Here is a 19,407-nt window from a genome sequence, read left to right on the forward strand (position 1 = left end):
TACACCTGCAATAAATTGAGATAGTTTGCATTGTTACTCAATTAATAGACTATTTTATACTGCTTTTAAAAAAGCTTACAGTCCAAAGTTCTATTTAAATCTGTTTCTTTTTTTTTGCTTTAATTTCAGAGAAAACTTTAGCAAGATTAACTTCACAGTTTTATTTATCAAATGAAATTGTGACATTAAAATTGGTCCTTTTTGTTTACAATTGTTGTACGGGACTTTATGTAGCCAAAACAGGCTTTTCGGTGGCAATAAGAAACAAAAAAAAGATTAAAAACGTAAGAGCTGTTGTAGACAAAAATAAACAGGTTTAGAAATTTTTCTTAACTTATAAGTAGTGTTTTTTGATTAATAGAATTAATAAGTGTCTTTGTTTCTTATTGGTATTTATATGTTTTGTTTTTTGATCCTTCTGTAAGTCTATGGAAAAAAGAAAAAAAACTGGAAGTTGCACTATATACATGGTTTAGAAAATCTTTTTTTAGATGGATGTTCTCAAACAAGCTGGTTTTGCTGGTTAGGACACATTTCTTCAAGGCAATGATTAAGCAACATAACTTTCCGTGTGGACACACCCGTAGGTAAAACAAAAGGAGTTTCAGCAGGAATATCTGGATTTCCAGACAAACATTTTTGTTCTTTCTTTAGAATCAAGTTATTATCAGGAAGCAAAACTAAAGAAAACTTACATGTTTCTCACTCTTTTTTATTGAACATAAAAATATTCATATGATGGTCTTATTTTGAAAATAAAAGGTATATACATAAAATCTTAACAGTATACAGAGAACACCTGAAGGTGTAGAGAATGTCTAGTGCACATTTTAACTAAAAAGACCATCTATAGAGTTTGTAAGGCATAAACATTACCGCATTGGTCAATAGCCACAATACAACAGGATCTTAAGCAATTTAAGTACACTTCCATATGATAACAAATCAATCACTTATTTAATGAAATTGAGTCTCAGAAGTACACTTGCCTCCCTTTTTTTAAACTGAATGCATCTTTTTAAATTATGCCATTTCTTCTCACTCAGTTGTCCTCATTCTTTGAACCACGTTTTATATTCTGGTTTAAAAAGCAAGTCCAAATATTTCCTAGTACTGAGTCGGAGTATATGCCACAGATCCTGTTGGAGGTGCAGAGTACTGGGGTTGGTAGCTGTATGCAGGCTGGTATGTGTACGGCTGGTATGTGTAGGCAGGTTGGTAGATACTTCCATTAGGATTGTAAATGACCCTCTCCTCTTCTATATTGGTGCGCGGAGCATGGCGACACAGCAGAATGACTCCAGCTGCGAAAAGCAAGGCAGACGTCACCCAGCCGATGTAGAGGGCCTCTCCGAGTTCTCTTCGCTGGGCGTCAATCAGCAGTGGGTTGTAGAAGTCCATGATGATGACATGGCCAGTCCAGGAGACTGGGATCAGGGTAGTAACACAGCCCATGAGGAAGAGACATCCTCCAACCACAAGGACGATGTGCTTTGTGCGAGCACGATGGTCCACCATCTTAGTGCATTTCATTCCCACCGCTGAAACAACCAGGGCGAAGGTTGTCAGCGCGACAGAGCTGCACATCAGACCTCTGGCTGCCTGGAGATCTGGTGGCAGGAACAGCAGGGAATCGTACACCTTGCATTGCATTCTGATGTTGGCTTGTCTGAAGCAGTTCATCCACAAACCTTCCCAACGGGTTTCCATCACAATGATGTTTTCCTCAATGAAGGCTGTTACCTTCCACATGGGCAAGCCAGTCACCGCTGCTACTCCGATCAGTCCAATAAAACCAATGACGAGAGCAATAATCTCACAGCAGATTTCATTTCGCTTTTTCCTCTTCTCAGCTTTCATTTTTTCCTCATAAACAGAGTCTTGGTAGTCTTGGTAATCTGTGTAGGCCTGGGGTGGCTTCTGCAAGTTCTCGTCATAGTAGGATGGAGCATAGGACATTGGTGGCTTAGTATAGCCACTGTAGGCTGTGTAAGACGCCATCACATGTAACACCAAAGGCCAAAGATGTGCTGTGTGGCTGCACCCTTACGGCTCTGGAGGAAGGTCTGAAGAAGAGGGCGAGCAACAGGACATATACTCCCAAAAAAAACATGCAAATGATGCAATGCAGCCTAACTGGTTGATCTACTTGAAGTCATCAGATAGATGCTGACAAAGAAATGCTCCTTGATTGATTGATTGCAAATGAAACTGCACTGACTTTCAATCCGTTGTGAAAACAAACATAATCCTCTTATTTTTGATGATTTAACAAATAAAGTTAAATCTGGTCAATTTCTGTAGTTTAAAGATCAGGAAAGATCAGGACAAAATATATTATAATTTAGACATTAAAAAGGTTAAAATATACATCGTAAATGGGTCATGAATTGGATTCCCTTAATGTAACAATGATCATAATCACATCTGGAATGACATCAATTTGTCAAAACTTGATAAAAAAAAAAACATTATTTGTATAAATAGTTTTATTAAGATGGCTCTTATAGTTTTTTACATCCAGTCATTCATTTTTTCAACAAACTGAAAGCCGACCACAGATGCCAGAACCTCTGAATTTCTTATGCAAGGTGAGCTGATGAGGTGTTGATTGCAGAGAAACAAGAGGAGGATTGGTTTCACTTGCCAGAAGTTCTCACCTTTTACATATACTTATGTTTGATTTGTCTGTAATGTTAGGTTTAACCTTAGCCATGTAGAGGCAAAACAACTACTTGAGACACACTTATATTATATATATCATTTTATTTTTTTAGGTATCCCAAAAGTTCCAATAAATCATTGTGTTCAGAGAATCCAAAAAATGCCTGCAGTACAACATCTAAGCAGTTGTATTTAGCTAAAACCACTGGTTGCAGTTTCAAAGTAAGCATGACCGGTTTAACAGCTGCTGTGAGGTTGAATGAGTCCCCAGAGATCAAAGTGATTTAAGGTACTGAGATACTTTGGAATATGTAACAGTAAATGCAGGGTTTACAGCCTCAGTAAGCTATTATTTATTAAGTAAACTTAACATTTATTTACTCATGTCATCTCAAATGTTCAGGCGGTCGCATTTTCTATTTTCTTGTATTCTGTTTTTAGCTGTAGCTTTGCACAAATTCAGTCTTCCTAGAATGAGTTTTTTAAACTAGGTTTGAGAAATCTGGAATTTTGATTGTCAATAGAATGAGTGTTGCTCTGAATGTCTTAGATTTATTATTTGTACTAAAAAATATAATTCTATGAATATCTGGAATGCAGTTTAGTATTGTTCAGCCATTTATGCATGTCAGCTGAGGCGGTTTTCATAAAATTAATTATTGACAGCATGCATATTAACATGCAAACTCAACGTAGAAAGGCCAGGAATCAAAACCAGGGTCTTCTTGCTGTAAGATTTTCCAAACATTTGGTTAATCTTTAATGATTTTTACCACATTTTTGGATCATTTTGCAACCATCAATTGAAGGTATTAAAACCATAAATAGATTAAGCAACTGGTTGTGTCTGTGCTCTCCTCCAGTGTTTTGCTAGCATTCCATTTGCATCCTGTGTTATCCTACAGATTTATTTCAGCATTTGTGAAATATATAATGACATATACAATGACCTATAGATATCAACATTTTACAACTCAGATGCTTACATTGCTTAAAGTTCTGGTAAAAAGCACTCTCGTTTGCAAAAGAGGCAATTTTTAGTTATTTTCTTGACTTCTAATGATTTTCCTTTTTTTTCTATTAAAACTCTTTGGTGCTTGATGGTTTATGTGTCACAGTTATTATGTTCACATTTAAAGTGGTTGTAAACTTCGCATCCATGTGAAGCTGACTTTAGCCGGTGACTCAGCATGTCAGGGAGCTAAGGTGAACTGGGGGATGGTTAAAATTGGATCTGCTGAAAACTCTTTTTCTCATGTCCAGTTCACGATTTCTCTGAGGGTGTAATGCCACCAAAACAACTCAGAGGTCACCTGGAGAAAACACACACATACCTTACTTGTGAGATATTTCTTTATTATAAAGAGGAATGTATAGTTATAATATACAGATAATAAATATGTTGTGTTTCGGAAGTTAATGTCTATTCTCTGAATTTTCCCGATTAAATGTGTATGTAAACAAGTATACAAACGCTTGACTGCTTCCATTTGTGCCTGTGAGTTTGTGTGCAGTTGACCAAAGCAATATTACTTCGTCCTTATTTAATTAAATTCATTTGGTAAGCTAATGGTACTATCTAGATTGTTGAAATTTAGATAAAACAGGCGTATTACTTAAATAAATACAAAGTTAGTGTTAAAAATTAAGTAAATAAACTCAAATCTTAGTAAGATACACCACAGCATCAAATTTTAAACAAAGCATATAAGAAAACATATATATATTTTTTCCCCTTATTATATTAGATCTTCTGGGGATAAAGCATAAAACAATAATTTTCAGTAGAAATTTCGGCACTCTGACTTACAGCTTTTTTTTGTTAATGTATAGTGAGTTATGTTTGCATTAAATATTTACCAGAGATCCAAAGTTAAAATAATTAAAAGAGCTTTCCAAATTAAAGAGCAAATGAATTGCCTTGCAGAGATACAACATTAATCAAAAAATACACATCAACACTTTTTTGTGTATGAAATTGTATAAAAAAGAATATTTTTGACTAGAAGTGCGAGTCACTGAAGCCTTCACTTTTAAAGTCATGTGCAAACCAGCGTGAGTTTTCTCCTTGGTTGAGTGTTGAGCATAAAAAAAATAAATCACAATAATTTACACATATTCTTGGAATTTATGGAAGCTGGATCCTGCCTTGGCGAGGTATACACTGTCATCTTTTGCAGCACTTTTTTCCTCCATTAAATATGCATCAATGTAGTGGTCTTCTTCTTTGGTTCTCCGTTTGCTATATCTGAAGAGCAGGATGATTCCTGTGGCCAGCAATACACCAGAAGTTCCCCAGCCGATGAAGATTGCTTGTCCCAGCTCTCGTTTCTGAGCATCCAGCAATGTTGGATTATAGAACTGTTTGATAATCGAGTGGCCCACCCAGCTGACAGGAATGAGTGTAGTCAGAAATGAAAGGAGATACAAACACCCCCCAAAAGCCAGAGTGATGTTTTTGCTCTTCATGTTGTCACCACAACAGTAGCTCCTCTTGATTCCACAGGCAGTGACAATCAAGGCGATGAAAACCAGAGCAATGGAGACGCACATTAATCCCCTCGCCGCCTGCAGCTCGACCGGGAGAACCAGCAGGGAGTCGTACACCTTGCACTGCATCTTGATGTCAATATGTCTGTAGCAGGTCATCCAGAGGCCTTCCCAGAGCTCCTCCATTATGATAAGATTGGCCCCAATGAAGGCTGAGACCTTCCAGGTTGGTAGAGCAGTTACAGTGATTGTCCCAAACAGGCCAAGGAAGCCCAGAACCAGGGCTACGATTTCCAGCTTTGCTTTCATGGTTAAGAGGAAGAAACGTGTGCTCGTCTCGTCTTTTCTGTGTGCGTGCAGTGCAGGTACTAACCAGCATGTCTGTTTAACAAGACTCTAAATCTGATATAGTCATGCAATGCATGTAATGTCACTCTGCTGGTTTGGAACACCTTAATCTTAAAAAATAACAGTGCTTTTAGTAAAGGAAAATTAAACTACATTAGTCTTTCTCCTGAACCAAATGTCAACGCTTCTTGTCATGCATTACATATAAACAATTTGCATGTGCTAAAAAACAAAGAAAAGCTAATTGGGTCAACATCCTGCCTGTTTAGATGTAGTGACCCCCAATCTAGAGGAAGAAAATGCTTTTTCTTCCATAGCTACTGCAATTCTTAAAAAAAATAGAGAAAACAAAAATAAATGACAAAAAAATAAGATACAATTATTCAAGAACAAGGTGAATAAAATGTATGGCTAAGTGTTGAACTACATATTGTTACTGATCAGAAGTTTCCATATAATCATCATTAAAAAGTCCGTCATTAATTTGGGTTGGTTTTTATGGATGCATTTGAACTGTTTTACTTTTTGTTTGTTTGTTTGTCTTTTTCTATGCAGAAACATTTTATAACATAGAACACAGAATATTCCTGAATTATTTAAGTGTATGTTGCTTCTTACCTTAAGAAAAGACTTCCAAATATACTGACAAAGTACTAAAGGAAATCAAACTAATAATTGGCCGCCAATGATTTTTGTGTTCCCTTTTAATCAACACAGTGTAAACATTTTACGTACAGGCCTAGATTTACCCAAACATCCATACTAATACTTTAATAAATGTCCTCAAGCTGTAAAAGCCTTATTTTATTCTGTAATAATCAACAAACATCAACAATAATTCTGGTTGAATATTTAACTGCTTGATTTTATCATAAATACAATCCTCATTTCAAATTATCCAATTTATTGTTTATTCTCCAATGGTTACCGTAAGTTAATTTCTTAACATTACTCTGTTTACATTTAAAAGCACATTTTTTGTGTTCAAAAGATGCCAGTCTAAATGTCTTCAGAAAAGTTTTATGAACAGATGACACAAACATCATATAGTTTGCTACATCGATGCTTTTAAACCTCAGACCACTGTGTTTAAAGCAAAATGATGGTTGCATAATACTGAGGGCTTTGCACAGAGCAGTCGGATTACTGTTGATCAGATTCATCAATTTCCTCTCAGATCAAACAAGACTTGCCAAAATGGGGAGTTCTCACAGAAAAATGAATCTAATATCAAAACTGGGTTTAAAACAGATTAAGCAGGCAAACATCAAGGCTTTACAAAGGTCATGGTTTCCTCCCTATCTATGATATTTGCCCACAATTCAGGACAAGGACGGGAAACCAGACCACATAGTTTATAAATAGCTTTTCTAATGAGAAAAGCAATGAAATATATACAAACAGAATAGTATTAGAATCCAAACATGATTCTGACATTTATGCTGATATTTAGTATATATGTTTAATCAGAAAGGCAGTTATTTTATAAGATTTCATTAGTGGCTAGTTTGTGAACAGATTTAACTAAATTTTGGATTCCATATCTCAAGAGCACCTCTCTGGAGTGTATATTTGAATTTTCTCACAATCTAGAAAGCTTTGACAACATATGTTATATTATTTTTTGTTAAAAATACATTAAGTATGTTTAGTGTATAGTCTTTTCTATATGTTAGGACTATATTCATGTTTTGTTATTTATTTATATGTTTCCATTTCCAAAAGCTGGTTGAAGCTATAAGCCTTAGTGGCCACTCATATCGATGTACAAACAATTACAATACTGATTTTTTTTAAATCAGTATTATAATTGCGGAAAAAAAAAAAAAAAAAAAAATTGCACATTAGAGTTTAAACTAGATTTTTTTTTTTCTCCATTAAATGTAGGTAGAATCATTTCAAAACAGTGACAGACTTTAGAGTGGAGAAGAGCAGCCACTTCTTCTGTGACACCTTATTTGATCTAAAAAAAAAAAAAAAAGGTGACACCCTGTTGATCATCCTGTTTCTAAGAAGACAAGAGAGCAACAGACAAAGAAATGTGGCAGGAGAGGTCACAATACAGGAACAGAAACCGGAAAACCTGCTGAACAGGTTCTCTGGCCAATACTGCCGTCAGCTGCTTTGAATGTAAACAGATAAGATCACTGTGAAAAAACCAGAGTGGTAAAGTTAAAAACAAATGAAAGATGGCTTTGAAAGAAGTTCTGCTGCGGCTAAAATTTTAATGTTTGATTTTTATTTCAAATCTAGATTACATAGGAATGAAATAACTGTTTTTAAAGGAAAATGAAAATCATATAAAGGAATAAACATTAAGCTGTAACTATTTGGATACAGGAAATGTTCAATAGGCTTCATGCGCCCCCTACTGAATGCAAATATGACTGCTGACACCTAAGTGTTGAAGGAACAGTTTTCTCAAGAACTGCTTACTTGGTGACACATCGCTGCTTTATTAAACAAAGGTTTCCTGGTTGAATAAGATGTTTGAATAAAAGTAGGGCACCATACTTAGAAACGTTTGAAACCGTACAAACCGTACGTTTGAAACCGTATTTATTAATGACACTGAGTTGCTGCTGAGTTACAGGAAAGAATATATATATATATATATATATAATTATTATGTCAGTGCCGAAATCACAATACTTACATAATTGATAAATTAAAAAAACAATGTATAGCACTGGATTGCCTTGAATATGACATTGTCTGAAATAATTTTCTTCAGAAAAATAATATATCATTTATTTAGTTTTATGCACTGTTACATTCTCTTTAAAAACATTTTAACTGCAAATACAAGGATAAATGCCTAAATATCCGAATAAAGGCAAAACAACATATTTTAAATAGCAAAAATGTGTTAGAATTATTATTCATTTCAATTATTTCCTTCAATAATTAAAAAAACAAGTTATTTTTTAATAAAATCTATTTCTTTATATTTCATTATCTTACAAATTGTAGTATTACTTCTGTATTAGTTTCTCCCTCTGCAATCTCAGGATGGTCACACAGTAGAATAACAAAATACATCTATGCTTGCTAAATGTAGGCCATAGATAAAAGTAATGTTCGCAGTCATGTAAACTCAAATCTTTAGCATATTTAGTATGACATCTATAAAATGTTCTATGTGTTTAATGCATAAATTCGAAAAACAAGCAACATTATTTATTTTCTCTAAGCTGGTTTTTCAAGTAGTAGTAATAAACTTGTTTTGTGGTCATAAAAAAACAAGTCTTTAAACATGGATCCCCACATCCCAAGGTTTGGATGTCCTCGATGTCGTGTCTTGGTGTGCTTTTTTTCCAAACATCTCCATAGCATGATCCTGCAAACAATGTTTTAATATGGGGATGGTGGGTTTTGGGTAAGTAATAAAAGCAGATCTTGTTTTCTCCAAACATGGTGCTTTGAATGCAGCCCCATACAGTTAATCTGTGATGTCAGGTGTGTCATGCCCTGTTTACACTACCCTTTTGAAACCGTATCGAGATAACTGTTGAGTGCACAACAGAACAGCGCTAACATGGTACTATTTCATCAGTAAGGCATCAGTAGGGATCTGCTTATTGTCTTCTTCTGCTGTATCTCTGACCTCTCTGTGGAACTTCTCCTTCTTCAAGATGTTTTCTATTCTTTAAGCTTATTTAAAATAAATTATAATAATAATAATGCACACACAGAACAGATTATTTTTTATGAGATTATAATTTTCTTCTTTTTACTCCTAAGGTGAATTCTGAATGCACTTGAATTGTTTTTATTGTTTCCATCCATCCATTTTCCGTCACATTATATCCTAGCTGGGGTTGTGAGGGGTGTTGATGCCTTTATCCCGCTGTCAATGGGCAAGAGGCGGGGTCAACCCTGGACAGGTCGCCAGTCCATCGCAGGGCAACACAGAGAGAAACAGGACAAATAACTATTCAGGCACACACTCACACCTCAGGAGAATTTAGAAAACAGTCATAGTTTTTCTTGGAAGGAAGCCGGAGTACCCCATCCTGCAGCTGGGAATTGAACCTGAACCTTCTTGGTAGCAGTGCTACCCACTGTCGTACTGTGCAGCCTCCATTAGAGTTATATCAAAGCTAAACAAATATGCAAGTACAACTGCTTCTTATATGGTTAATATTCAGAAAACTAAACATTTGCTCAATTTGATCATATAATTATCTTGTGCTTTGTGTTGGTTAAGCAACATATTAACCCTATAAACACATTGAGGTTTATGGCTGTAATGTAAAAAGTATTGGAAAATGTATTTTTTCACCAAGAGGCTGACTTGACTTGTGAAAGCATCCTTAATCAAATTTAGTGATCAAAAGCAAACACTCCTTTTTTGTGTGATAAATCATAATAATCAAAATTGCAATTATTTTAACTGATATTTCGTTTGGGATTTTATTTCAAATTTTCTTTGGATTAACTACAAGTATGTAGATGTTTCTCTACATACTTCGTTTCAGTTTTGGATGACCTCGAAAGCTTGATTCTCCAGAGTCTATTTTTGCAGGACTTTACAGTAACCTTCATCTTCCGTGCACTGATCTGCCTGCTAGTTACAACATTTTCTTTCCTTCTTTGCGGCCACCAACCCACCTGAAGGGTTGGAGTGAGAAATGTAGTGTCTAATTCTGGGGAAGTCATGTAACTAAAATTGAGTGCCTCTGCGATTTGAAAATTGGGTTTTGTTAAATCGCAATTATATTGTTATGGCAATTAATTGCTCGGCTGTATTAAAATAATATTCTCAATACTAAAACTAATAAGAATTTTCTTTGCCATGATCGAGTCAGATGGAAAGTTTCAGCTCTGAAATATGTTTTTGGTTCTATATTTTTTCCTCTTTGTCATACATAAGCATTTTTGATGTATTGCAAGCAGTTTAACGTACATATCTGTAAAAACAATTTTGAGCAGTTTAAAATGAAAACACATGATTCAGAACACAGCAGCTTTGAATTTTGAATGCTTTGAAGTAGGAAACAAATGTATTTATTATGATATCAATACATTATATATATATATATATGTACAAATAATAAAAATGAAGTCCTAGAAGCATAATGAGCTTTTTAAATCATGACTTCGTTCAATGGTCAGATATCCTACCAGCCTTTCGCCTTGATTGCATTAGCAACTTTGGACTCTGTGGGGGAAAAAAACAACAACAAAAAAGCAAATCCAAGTTATTTCTGATGCTTGTGACTAGAAAATAATTTTACACATGAATAAATAAAACATTTTCTTTGAAATCCATTGCTAAAAAGAATGTAGAAACACAAACAACTCAGAAGAAGTAGTGTAAATTATCTATAATAAAGTGAACGGTGAAATGTTTGTGTGTGTGATCTGCAGTTCATTAGGCAGTAATATTGGTAAAAACACAACATGGTTTCACAGTAGTAAAAAAAAATGACACAGCAAATACAAATTCAAGTAAAAACAGGATAATGTTAAACTAAAAAAGCAAGAATAAGTCCATTGTTTCAGTAAAATTACAGCTTTTATAGCATTTGGTTATTAAATGTAACAAGAGAGCTAAAACAAACGAGCAAAATCATGACAACAGTTTATATTCATGTGAACTATACAGTAAACTATGCAAGACTGTCGTCTGCAATTGATTATTCTATGTCTTTAGGGACAAATAATATACAGCCCTTAACTATGATAATAACTCTGAGTCACACAGACCAAACAAATATTAATGTTCTCACAATACCTAAATTTGGCAACAGCAGGCAGGACCAAAGAACGAGCCCAAATGTGCAAACCATGCCAATCAAAGCAAGTGATTACATCTCATGATTGTACCATTATTTCACCTCTCTAAGCAAACACTTGACAGCTATGAAACAGCATCTGAGCTGGGATACAGCTCTCCCATTCTGGAATTAATTATTGCTCTAAAAATGATCTTACCTGTACAAAATAAGCATTCAGCATAAGTAAGGTGAAGGAGGGTGCGCTGTTTCTTTTACTAGCTGTGATATATATCAATGCTCATGCACTGTTTGTGATGAGTGATCATTGTGCGGAAATATAAAGAGATTCCCATCGCTTTCAGCTCTTATGTAGCGCTGTCTGAGGATGAACCTGATAGCTCCCTTCGAACCCAAACCTCATCTTTCTCTGCTTGATTCCCAGAGTTGTGAGTTATGGAGCTCTTCCCTGTGTCTGATATCTTCTCTTCATCGGGTTCCTTGTTCTCAGCTGGGGACTGCAGATTCTTCCTACTGTCTGTTTCTGAAACCTCCAGAGATAAAGCCCTCAGGGGGCTCTCCAGCTCAGCTTCTTCAGACAGAGCCCTGGGTGTTTGGCTAAATTCGTCATCATCATCACTTAGGATGTCTGTCTCCTTCATCTCTTCCTGGTCTTCATACTCTTCCAGGTCAAACTGCTCCTCTACCCAGCGGTCTGTATCACCTGCCAACTGCTCATCCTTCTGCTGCGGAGGAACAGAGTCTGATTCCTGTGGTGAAGTGAGGTCCTGCTGTTCTGGGTCCCCATCAAAAACAATGTCAGTGTCTATGGTGAAACGGTTGCGCACCAGCTTTCTTCTGCCCAGAGTCCTAGTAGGGGCAGATGCTGTTAAACAGATAAAATAAAAAACACAATTAAATACAAGTAAAAGCAGAAGACTTTTGTAAAAGGACAAATAATAGTTTATAGAACAGCCTTCTGGTTCACTCTCATTTAGAACATATTCATTTTGCATGTCTAATGACCGATGTTTTCATCCATTCTGTTTTTTGCAAAAAGTTAAAATCCTGCAAGGTCGTACTAAATAAAAATCGATTGTCAACATTTTCCTCAGGTTCAAACCATGAAGGATGCAGGCTTAAACCAATCCTGGTTGCATGTTTAGATTTTTGTCCTATTGGAAAATAAACTTCAGCTTAAGTCTCAGGTCTTTTGCAAAGAGCATTATGTTATTTCTATACCCATAGTATCTTGCATCCAAATTCAAAACTTAAAAAGGCTTTAGCAATATAGCTTAACCTTAATATAACTAAATAAAAATATATATATATAACAAAATACAAAGAAGTTAAAGGGGTATAAATATTTTTGCAAAGCGCTATATATAGTAGTCCCTTCATACATCATTGTAAATTGTTTGGATGCACAGTTAAAGTTATAAATGAATAGCTTAGATTCCACCAAAGATCCTATCTGTGTCAGTAAGGAAGGAATTGGGACACTAAGCCACAGGATGAATAAAGCCACAGGCTGGCATTTACCGGCTCTATTTATGGCTGGACGGGCTCCCTTCAGGGCACACAGTCGCTTTCCTCCAAATGGCACATACTGCTGGTTCAGGGGTAAACTCTCCGTCTTTAAGAGCTGTCGGCGGTGCTTTTCCCTCAAGATGGAGTGGAACGTCTTCAGGAATTCCTTTCTGCTCTCCGGAGAGCTGAGAGAGGAGATAGAAAAGCTGTATTATCTGTTTGTCAGTGTGATGGGAGCTTCATGCATACTTTAATTTGTGGTGAAACTCCTCCACCTCCTTCAAGAGGCAACCCTCACCTGCAGCACAGGTGAAAAGTCCTCTCTGGTCTTCCCTCTGACTCGGATTTTGTGTGAACTACTTCACACATAGCAGAACTTTCCCCATCTGTTTGGTACAAATATTAGCGTTATTTGCAGTGAAACATGGGGAACTGAAACTCAAAACAGAATCTGGTGCATAATCTACCTGTGTTTGACATGGATCTTATTTGAAGGGCATCAGTGGGGATCATGTGACGGAATCGAAAAGGATCTTTTTCTTCTGAGGAAACAGAAACTCGATGGGAACCACCCTTCAATCAAATAGAGATTATAATGTAAAAATCCAACAGAAAACCACTGCTAAATCCACTTTCATATTGAAAGTACAGTTGCAGATTTTAACCTATGAGTGCCTTGTTTGTGGGAAAACTTACAATTTTCTTCTTCTGCTTAGACTCTTCTTTGCATACAAAGACCACAGCTGTTTTGAAAACTGAAAAGCATAAAAAATAAGGTGGATTTCACAGTGGAGTTTAGTGTACAAATATAGTAGTATTTAAAAACAATATGTTAAAAAAAATGTTTTTACATTTGCCATCTCCAAGTTAAAGCAGCTATTAAAAAATTTTAAACTGCAAAAAATGATTGAACTACCTTGGAGAAGCACTGAGCTAACATTGTACCCCTGTATACGTAAAAGTTTGTGTTCGATCTGCGTACTTTAATGTTTTTATTAGGACTTTATGTGTTAGAGTCGTGCCTTTCAGAATTTTTAGCTTCTGACCCTAAAATTAAAAAAAATCAGATGCTAGAGTTAAATTGAGTTCAAAAGCATTTTGACTCAACAACTTAAAAATTCATACAATGACAAAGCATTCAATAGACACTATAGTAACACTTTTTCACTCTATCTATTATAAAATACATATGCTTTATCATTATTTTTTGGTAAGTTGTTTCATGTTAGAAAAAAAGTATATCCTCTATTAACCTTCCTTTACTCTGACATCCTCTGTGTTGTGTATTTAAACTGCAACCCAGCTAAGGTTTTACTTAGCAGACCCACGTTTTGCTGCAAGTCCTTTGTGTGCCTCTATTCCAGCTTTTCACATTGGTCATTTTTTAAAAAAAGGCTTAAGTAAATGTGCATAATTTCTTAAGTTCAACCACAGATTTTAAAACGGTACTTTCGTTTAGACAGCATAGTTATCTACGGAAGAGGATTAGGGCCACTGAAAAAAAAAAAAAGTTAACTGATTTTTTTTATTTTATTTCAGTATAGTATGGGAAAAAAGTCAGAATTCTGACTTTTTTCCTCAGAATTCTGACTTTTTTCTCAGAATTCTGACTTTTTTTATTGTCAGAATTCAGTCAGAATTCTGAGAAAAAAATCAGAATTCTGACTTTTCCCCATACTATACTGAAATAAAAAAAAAAAAAAATCAGTTCACTTTTTTTTTTTTTTTTTCAGTGGCCCTAATCCTCTTCCGTAGTTATCCATATGTGGTCAGCATGTAAAAATATGTGTCAGATTTTTTTAAGATTTTTATAAGTGAAACATTTAGACAATAATATACCTGCTTACTGAAACTCCACAACTGTATTCACACTGATATATCTTATAAAATCCCAGTAAAACACCTGGAAGTTTGTTTTCTGTGTTAGGGTGCACCATTGTTATCCTACGTAGGGAAGGAGAGTGTCAATAATTTCTTTCTTTCTCTATGAAGGTGAAAATTTGAAAATATTCAAATGGTAAGACATTGCATCTAAAAATAAATGCTAAATATTGTCACGATTCTACATTTTCTGGACTGTTTGGTTTTGTTTAAGTTTCCTTTATGATTTTTCAGTCACACTTTGATTTATGTCATTCTGTGTTAGCTAGCTAATTGGTTTCATTTCCATTTTGTGTAATTCTAGTTGTTTTCTGGTTGTATTTGAGTTCTTATGTATTTCTTTGTATGTACTCCTTTCCCCATCTCCCCTCTGGATCCTACTGTCCCAACCTGCTCCTAATCAGTTGATTACTCATGTATTCTCCTCCTCTGCTGTTACTGGATTCTCTTCATTCCCTCATTAACCTATGTGTTCTCTTTTGTTCAGGTTCCCATGTTTCTTGATTAGCTATTTCTGGATTAATGCTTCTGTTGCCACCACTTATTATTAAATCTGCAAGAAACCACCTCAGCTTCCATCTCTGCATTTGGGTCCTCTACAAACCTCCAATTCTTTCTGTGCAATATCCGACAAACACAGTGGTGTAATGTTGATGTTCAGTTTGACAGTAGAACAAAGATTACAAGCAGAAATGCAAATTTTCAAATCACATTTTATGATTTCCTCACTACTTTGATTTACTCGATTGAAATGAAAATACTTTTAAAACATGTTTTTGCCAAAGATATGTTTTTCTAGATAAACCCTGAAGTTTCAGTGGGCCATTGATATAACAAAAGATTAGTTATGGGTATGATTATAATAAGTTGTTAGATTATGAGCTGTTCCTTTCTTTTAACACTTTGTAACAAAGTCATTTTCTGATTACTTTGATGCGGAAACACAGCATAGAAGAATACATTATATTTATTAAACTGCATTTCATCACTGACATACCAAATGTTGCCATCTGTGGTTCTTTCTTCCATTTTCCAAGGGAAACAGGAGGGTTGATCCATGTCACTGTGTTGTGGAGCAGCAGATCGCCCATCGATAGATCAGCCACCTGGTTGTTGTGTGAAAATATCAGCGGCGTCATTTCATCTCTTTTCTTTTTTATTATTTTGACAGAACAAAGTCCAAACCTACCTCTTTCTTTTCACTGCTCTGCTCAGTGATTAGCTGGTCAAACACTGCTCCAAACTCCTCATGGATCTTCTGCATTTCATTGATGTGGCTGGCAACCTTGTTCATAGCCTTTATAGCAACTAGAGCCAAGAAGAAAACGTGTTTTGAGCTAAACTGTTGTGATAGTCCATGCTATAAATGTAGCTCTCCGTCAGAAAGAATTAATCTCCTCAGTAAATTATAAATTTGTCTTACCATCCAAATGGTAGTGTTCCTCGCTGTCTGGGTCAGTCAGGGAGTAGAGCTCCCTCAACAGAAGGGGGTATTTTAGCACCCTCTGGATGGGTTTGATTAAATAGGATTCTAGGGTGGAGGAGTGCTGCTGCTTGGGATTTCGCTCATCAAGAAAGGCCTTGAAATTAAGGTCAGTTTTGGCTAAAAAGGCATAAAAACATTGTGTTGGCAAAAGCTTTAACCTTTAGCATAACTAATAAGGATTTTCTACAATAGATAGGCATGGGAGAGGTGATGTACTTGTGATTAAAGGATATCAAGGCATATTGAGCTTTAAAACTAACAACAAGTTTCCATTATATAATTTCTAGGCTGGTCATTTGACCAGATAACTGCCCTTTGGAACAAAAAGAAGCACATGACCCAAGATATTACAAGCTGGCCCTGCAAACTGCCTGTCAGCTGGCTTATAAACATTGCTTTTAACAATTAAACACAAGCATATATATATATATATATATATATATATATATATATTAGGGATGCACGATATATTCGGCCCCCTATCGGTATCGGCCTGTATCGGCCTTAAACCTGAATATCGTATACCGGCCACCCCACCGATATTTAACCCGATATTTGATCAACTTCTGAGTTTCTAAAGTAAAAAAAAAATAAACTAAAAAATACTACTTCTTCTTCCTCAAAAACTTCTTTTTTACAGACTTAAAAACTTCTAAAGACGAGGGAAAAAATATTGATGCGGTATCGATCTATTTTACTAACAAAATCTCACAAGAATTTGCAAAATATCACGAGTTTGTAGCAGAACAATGAAATTTCACTCGATTTTGAAAGATACCGCGTTTTTAAAAATCAATATGATATCAGCATATGAAAATATATTTGAGTATATTATTTTTCAAAGTGTCAGAAATTGATAACAAAACTTCTATTTTCAATGACTACTTATTTTTGTCCAGCTTTAGCATCGGTATCGATATCGGTTATCGGCTACATGAGTTTTAAAATATCAGCATATCGGATATCGACCAATATCCCAATATCGTGCATCCCTAATATATATACATATATATATATATATATATATATATATATATATATATATATATATATATATATATATATATATATATATATATATATTTTAACATCAAATTACAATTTAGACAAATATGCAGTCAAAGTTTGTGGACATTTGGCGTGACAAAATGAAAAAACCTTTTAGAAATGTTGAACAGCTGGGAGCACGATCACTACTCTAACCTGAACATGAAAGATTTTAGTGTTCTGACTAAAAACAAAACACATCCTGATGCTTACCTTTATTTCATGAAGTTTAATTACACATAAGTGAGTGTTTAAATCCTGTTTAGGATATGGTCTCTCTGCATTCTGTCATGTATTAGTACACGTATTTGCTGGCATATATATAGGATTTAATTCCTGAGATTATGTGAAATAAGATTGTTATATCGAAATAAAATTAAGCCTGTCTCGTAAAGTGATTGATAGCATTACAAAAACCCTGCATTGCAGATAAGAGGTTGACTCACTGAATATAATAGTGGCACACAAAGCATTCCAGTGAAGATATAAAGGGAGTGGGTGTAGTGGCTTCAGAGCGGTCTGTTCAACACTTCTAATTACATATCATACAATCTTGCTGGGCTTTCAACCCGGAGAGTTTCCAGCTGGAGGGTATACAAAGGGTCAGATGGACAACTGCGGGCCACAATTCGGCAGAGCAGATTTATGGAGAATTGCAATACACAGCAAATGGTTGCTGGATAAACACACACTCTCCTGTGAGGCAAGGTGGAATGTCACCTCAAGGGAAAGAAAAAATGTACTCACCCTTTACAAGAACCTTTGGGACCTTGGTGTGGCTGGCGCAGAAAGCACTGTAGATCTTAAAACGGTCTGCATAGTACAAGAAAGAGCCTCCTAGAGAAAAGAGTATTTTCTGGAAAAGAGTTCAATAAGTCAAAAAATGTCCATGGGGCTCTTCAATGTTTGATAGTTTTTTTTTTTTTTTATGATTGATATGTTAGAAAAAGCACAGATTTTTTTTTTTTTTTACCTTAAACTGATCCACACTCTCCAGTCTCTCCAGATCTGGAACTAATCTGGTTCCATCTTCAAGAGTTTTTAGAAACTCTACCTGGAATTCCACCATTTCGGGTAAATTACCAAACAGAACATCCAGCTGTAAAAAAGGGAAAAGAAGATTTCTATATTATAATATTTCCATTTTAATAGTGTGAAAATTCAAATAGTCACGCAACATGAATTTTAATGTTGCAAATGCATGTGAAGAATATTTTAATTCCCTCTCTCTTCAATTTCCATCTCCTCTTGTTTTACGGAGTAACACTTCACATGATTATGCAACAAACCATTAATAGAATATCTCACAGCGCTGGCATCTAAAAGCCAAGGTACGCTTTAAAAGCTTTTGCATGGGAATGATTTACATACCTCATCCTGTGTGAGAAAGTTCTCTTTCTGCAGCGGGGTTAAATATCTCCCAATAAGACAATTGAGATCCTGCAAGGCAAAAATTAATTAATTACTTTGGGTTAATTGAATTTTAATTTGCTATGTGGGGTACAAACAGAAACACAACTAGAGATACAGGTATAAAATATACAGTTTAAGAGGAGGAAAAGGACAGTTCAAAATACAAGTCAGAGGAAATGTCACAATCCTTTTTAAATGAATTTTAACAAATAAGCCGGAAACTAAGGTACATCACTTTTGAAAACAATGTGACATGCAAAAGGTTTAATGGATGGAAATGTCTGAAATGGCTAAATGTGATTAAACAGGTTTTTTTTTTTTTATAGAGCCTTAGATAACTGTCATGAGGCTGGAAGAAATCAAAAAGACTACAAAATGAAACGGTTTTGAGTTAGCATAAATTCACATTGGAAACGGAAACTTTATGATCTCCAAGAGACAAAAACAAGAGTATGAGAGCAGCTCCATTAGTTAAAAAATTATCAACTTAACTGATGTCAAATATTTAATTTAAATACAGATTTATTAAATACAGACTGACATATTTCAAGCATTTATTTTGGTACATTTATCATTTACGGCAAATTAAAACCTAAACTTTGGTTTCTTAAAAATATCACATTAGACCTAAAAACAAAAAAACTGTGAGTTTGCATACACATTGAATGAAAGCCAAAGTTTTGTTTGAGTTTTAAGAAAATTCAAAAGTAAGGTCAAGAAAAAGTGTGTTTGGAGTCTGTTTTAAAAACCACCAGATAGATGTATGCAGGAAACACACTACGAATGTCCCTTTTATTGCTTGTTATTAAATGACTATGAGATCTATGA

General features: G+C 35.1%; 3 protein-coding genes across 6 annotated transcripts in view; all 3 read right to left on the reverse strand.

Moving 5' to 3' along the window:
- Window positions 1–696: 696 nt before the first annotated feature.
- cldn8.2 (claudin 8.2) lies at window positions 697–2,081 on the reverse strand. Its single transcript, XM_038294401.1, has one exon. It carries the CDS (start codon window positions 1,999–2,001, stop codon window positions 1,108–1,110), a length of 894 nt encoding a protein of 297 aa, XP_038150329.1. The 5' UTR covers window positions 2,002–2,081; the 3' UTR covers window positions 697–1,107.
- Window positions 2,082–2,749: 668 nt separating this feature from the next.
- Window positions 2,750–5,527, reverse strand: LOC119789493 (claudin-17-like). Its single transcript, XM_038294402.1, has one exon. The coding sequence runs from the start codon at window positions 5,461–5,463 to the stop codon at window positions 4,774–4,776; it is 690 nt and encodes a 229-aa protein (XP_038150330.1). The 5' UTR covers window positions 5,464–5,527; the 3' UTR covers window positions 2,750–4,773.
- A 4,952-nt stretch (window positions 5,528–10,479) lies between these two features.
- The window catches only part of LOC119789478 (T-lymphoma invasion and metastasis-inducing protein 1-like), a 63,676-nt gene continuing 54,748 nt past the window's right edge, over window positions 10,480–19,407 (reverse strand). For all 4 annotated transcript variants that reach the window (XM_038294373.1, XM_038294376.1, XM_038294374.1 and 1 more), the window contains 11 exons: window positions 18,538–18,606; window positions 18,140–18,265; window positions 17,914–18,022; window positions 16,057–16,236; window positions 15,823–15,941; window positions 15,631–15,739; window positions 13,449–13,507; window positions 13,220–13,325; window positions 13,051–13,138; window positions 12,765–12,937; window positions 10,480–12,108 (listed from right to left, as the gene is read on the reverse strand). In XM_038294373.1, coding sequence (XP_038150301.1) covers window positions 11,591–12,108; window positions 12,765–12,937; window positions 13,051–13,138; window positions 13,220–13,325; window positions 13,449–13,507; window positions 15,631–15,739; window positions 15,823–15,941; window positions 16,057–16,236; window positions 17,914–18,022; window positions 18,140–18,265; window positions 18,538–18,606 — 1,656 coding nt within the window. In that variant the 3' untranslated portion in view covers window positions 10,480–11,590. The remainder of the gene's footprint in view (window positions 12,109–12,764; window positions 12,938–13,050; window positions 13,139–13,219; window positions 13,326–13,448; window positions 13,508–15,630; window positions 15,740–15,822; window positions 15,942–16,056; window positions 16,237–17,913; window positions 18,023–18,139; window positions 18,266–18,537; window positions 18,607–19,407) is intronic.

The sequence above is a fragment of the Cyprinodon tularosa genome, unplaced genomic scaffold (genome assembly GCF_016077235.1).
Source record: "Cyprinodon tularosa strain WSP-4 unplaced genomic scaffold, ASM1607723v1 ctg34, whole genome shotgun sequence".
Lineage (NCBI taxonomy): Eukaryota > Metazoa > Chordata > Actinopteri > Cyprinodontiformes > Cyprinodontidae > Cyprinodon > Cyprinodon tularosa.

What these genes read in the sequence shown, in the direction of transcription:
- LOC119789493 (XM_038294402.1), bottom strand. Translation starts at nt 5,463, where the DNA reads ATGAAAGCAAAGCTGGAAATCGTAGCCCTGGTTCTGGGCTTCCTTGGC.
- cldn8.2 (XM_038294401.1), bottom strand. Translation starts at nt 2,001, where the DNA reads ATGGCGTCTTACACAGCCTACAGTGGCTATACTAAGCCACCAATGTCC.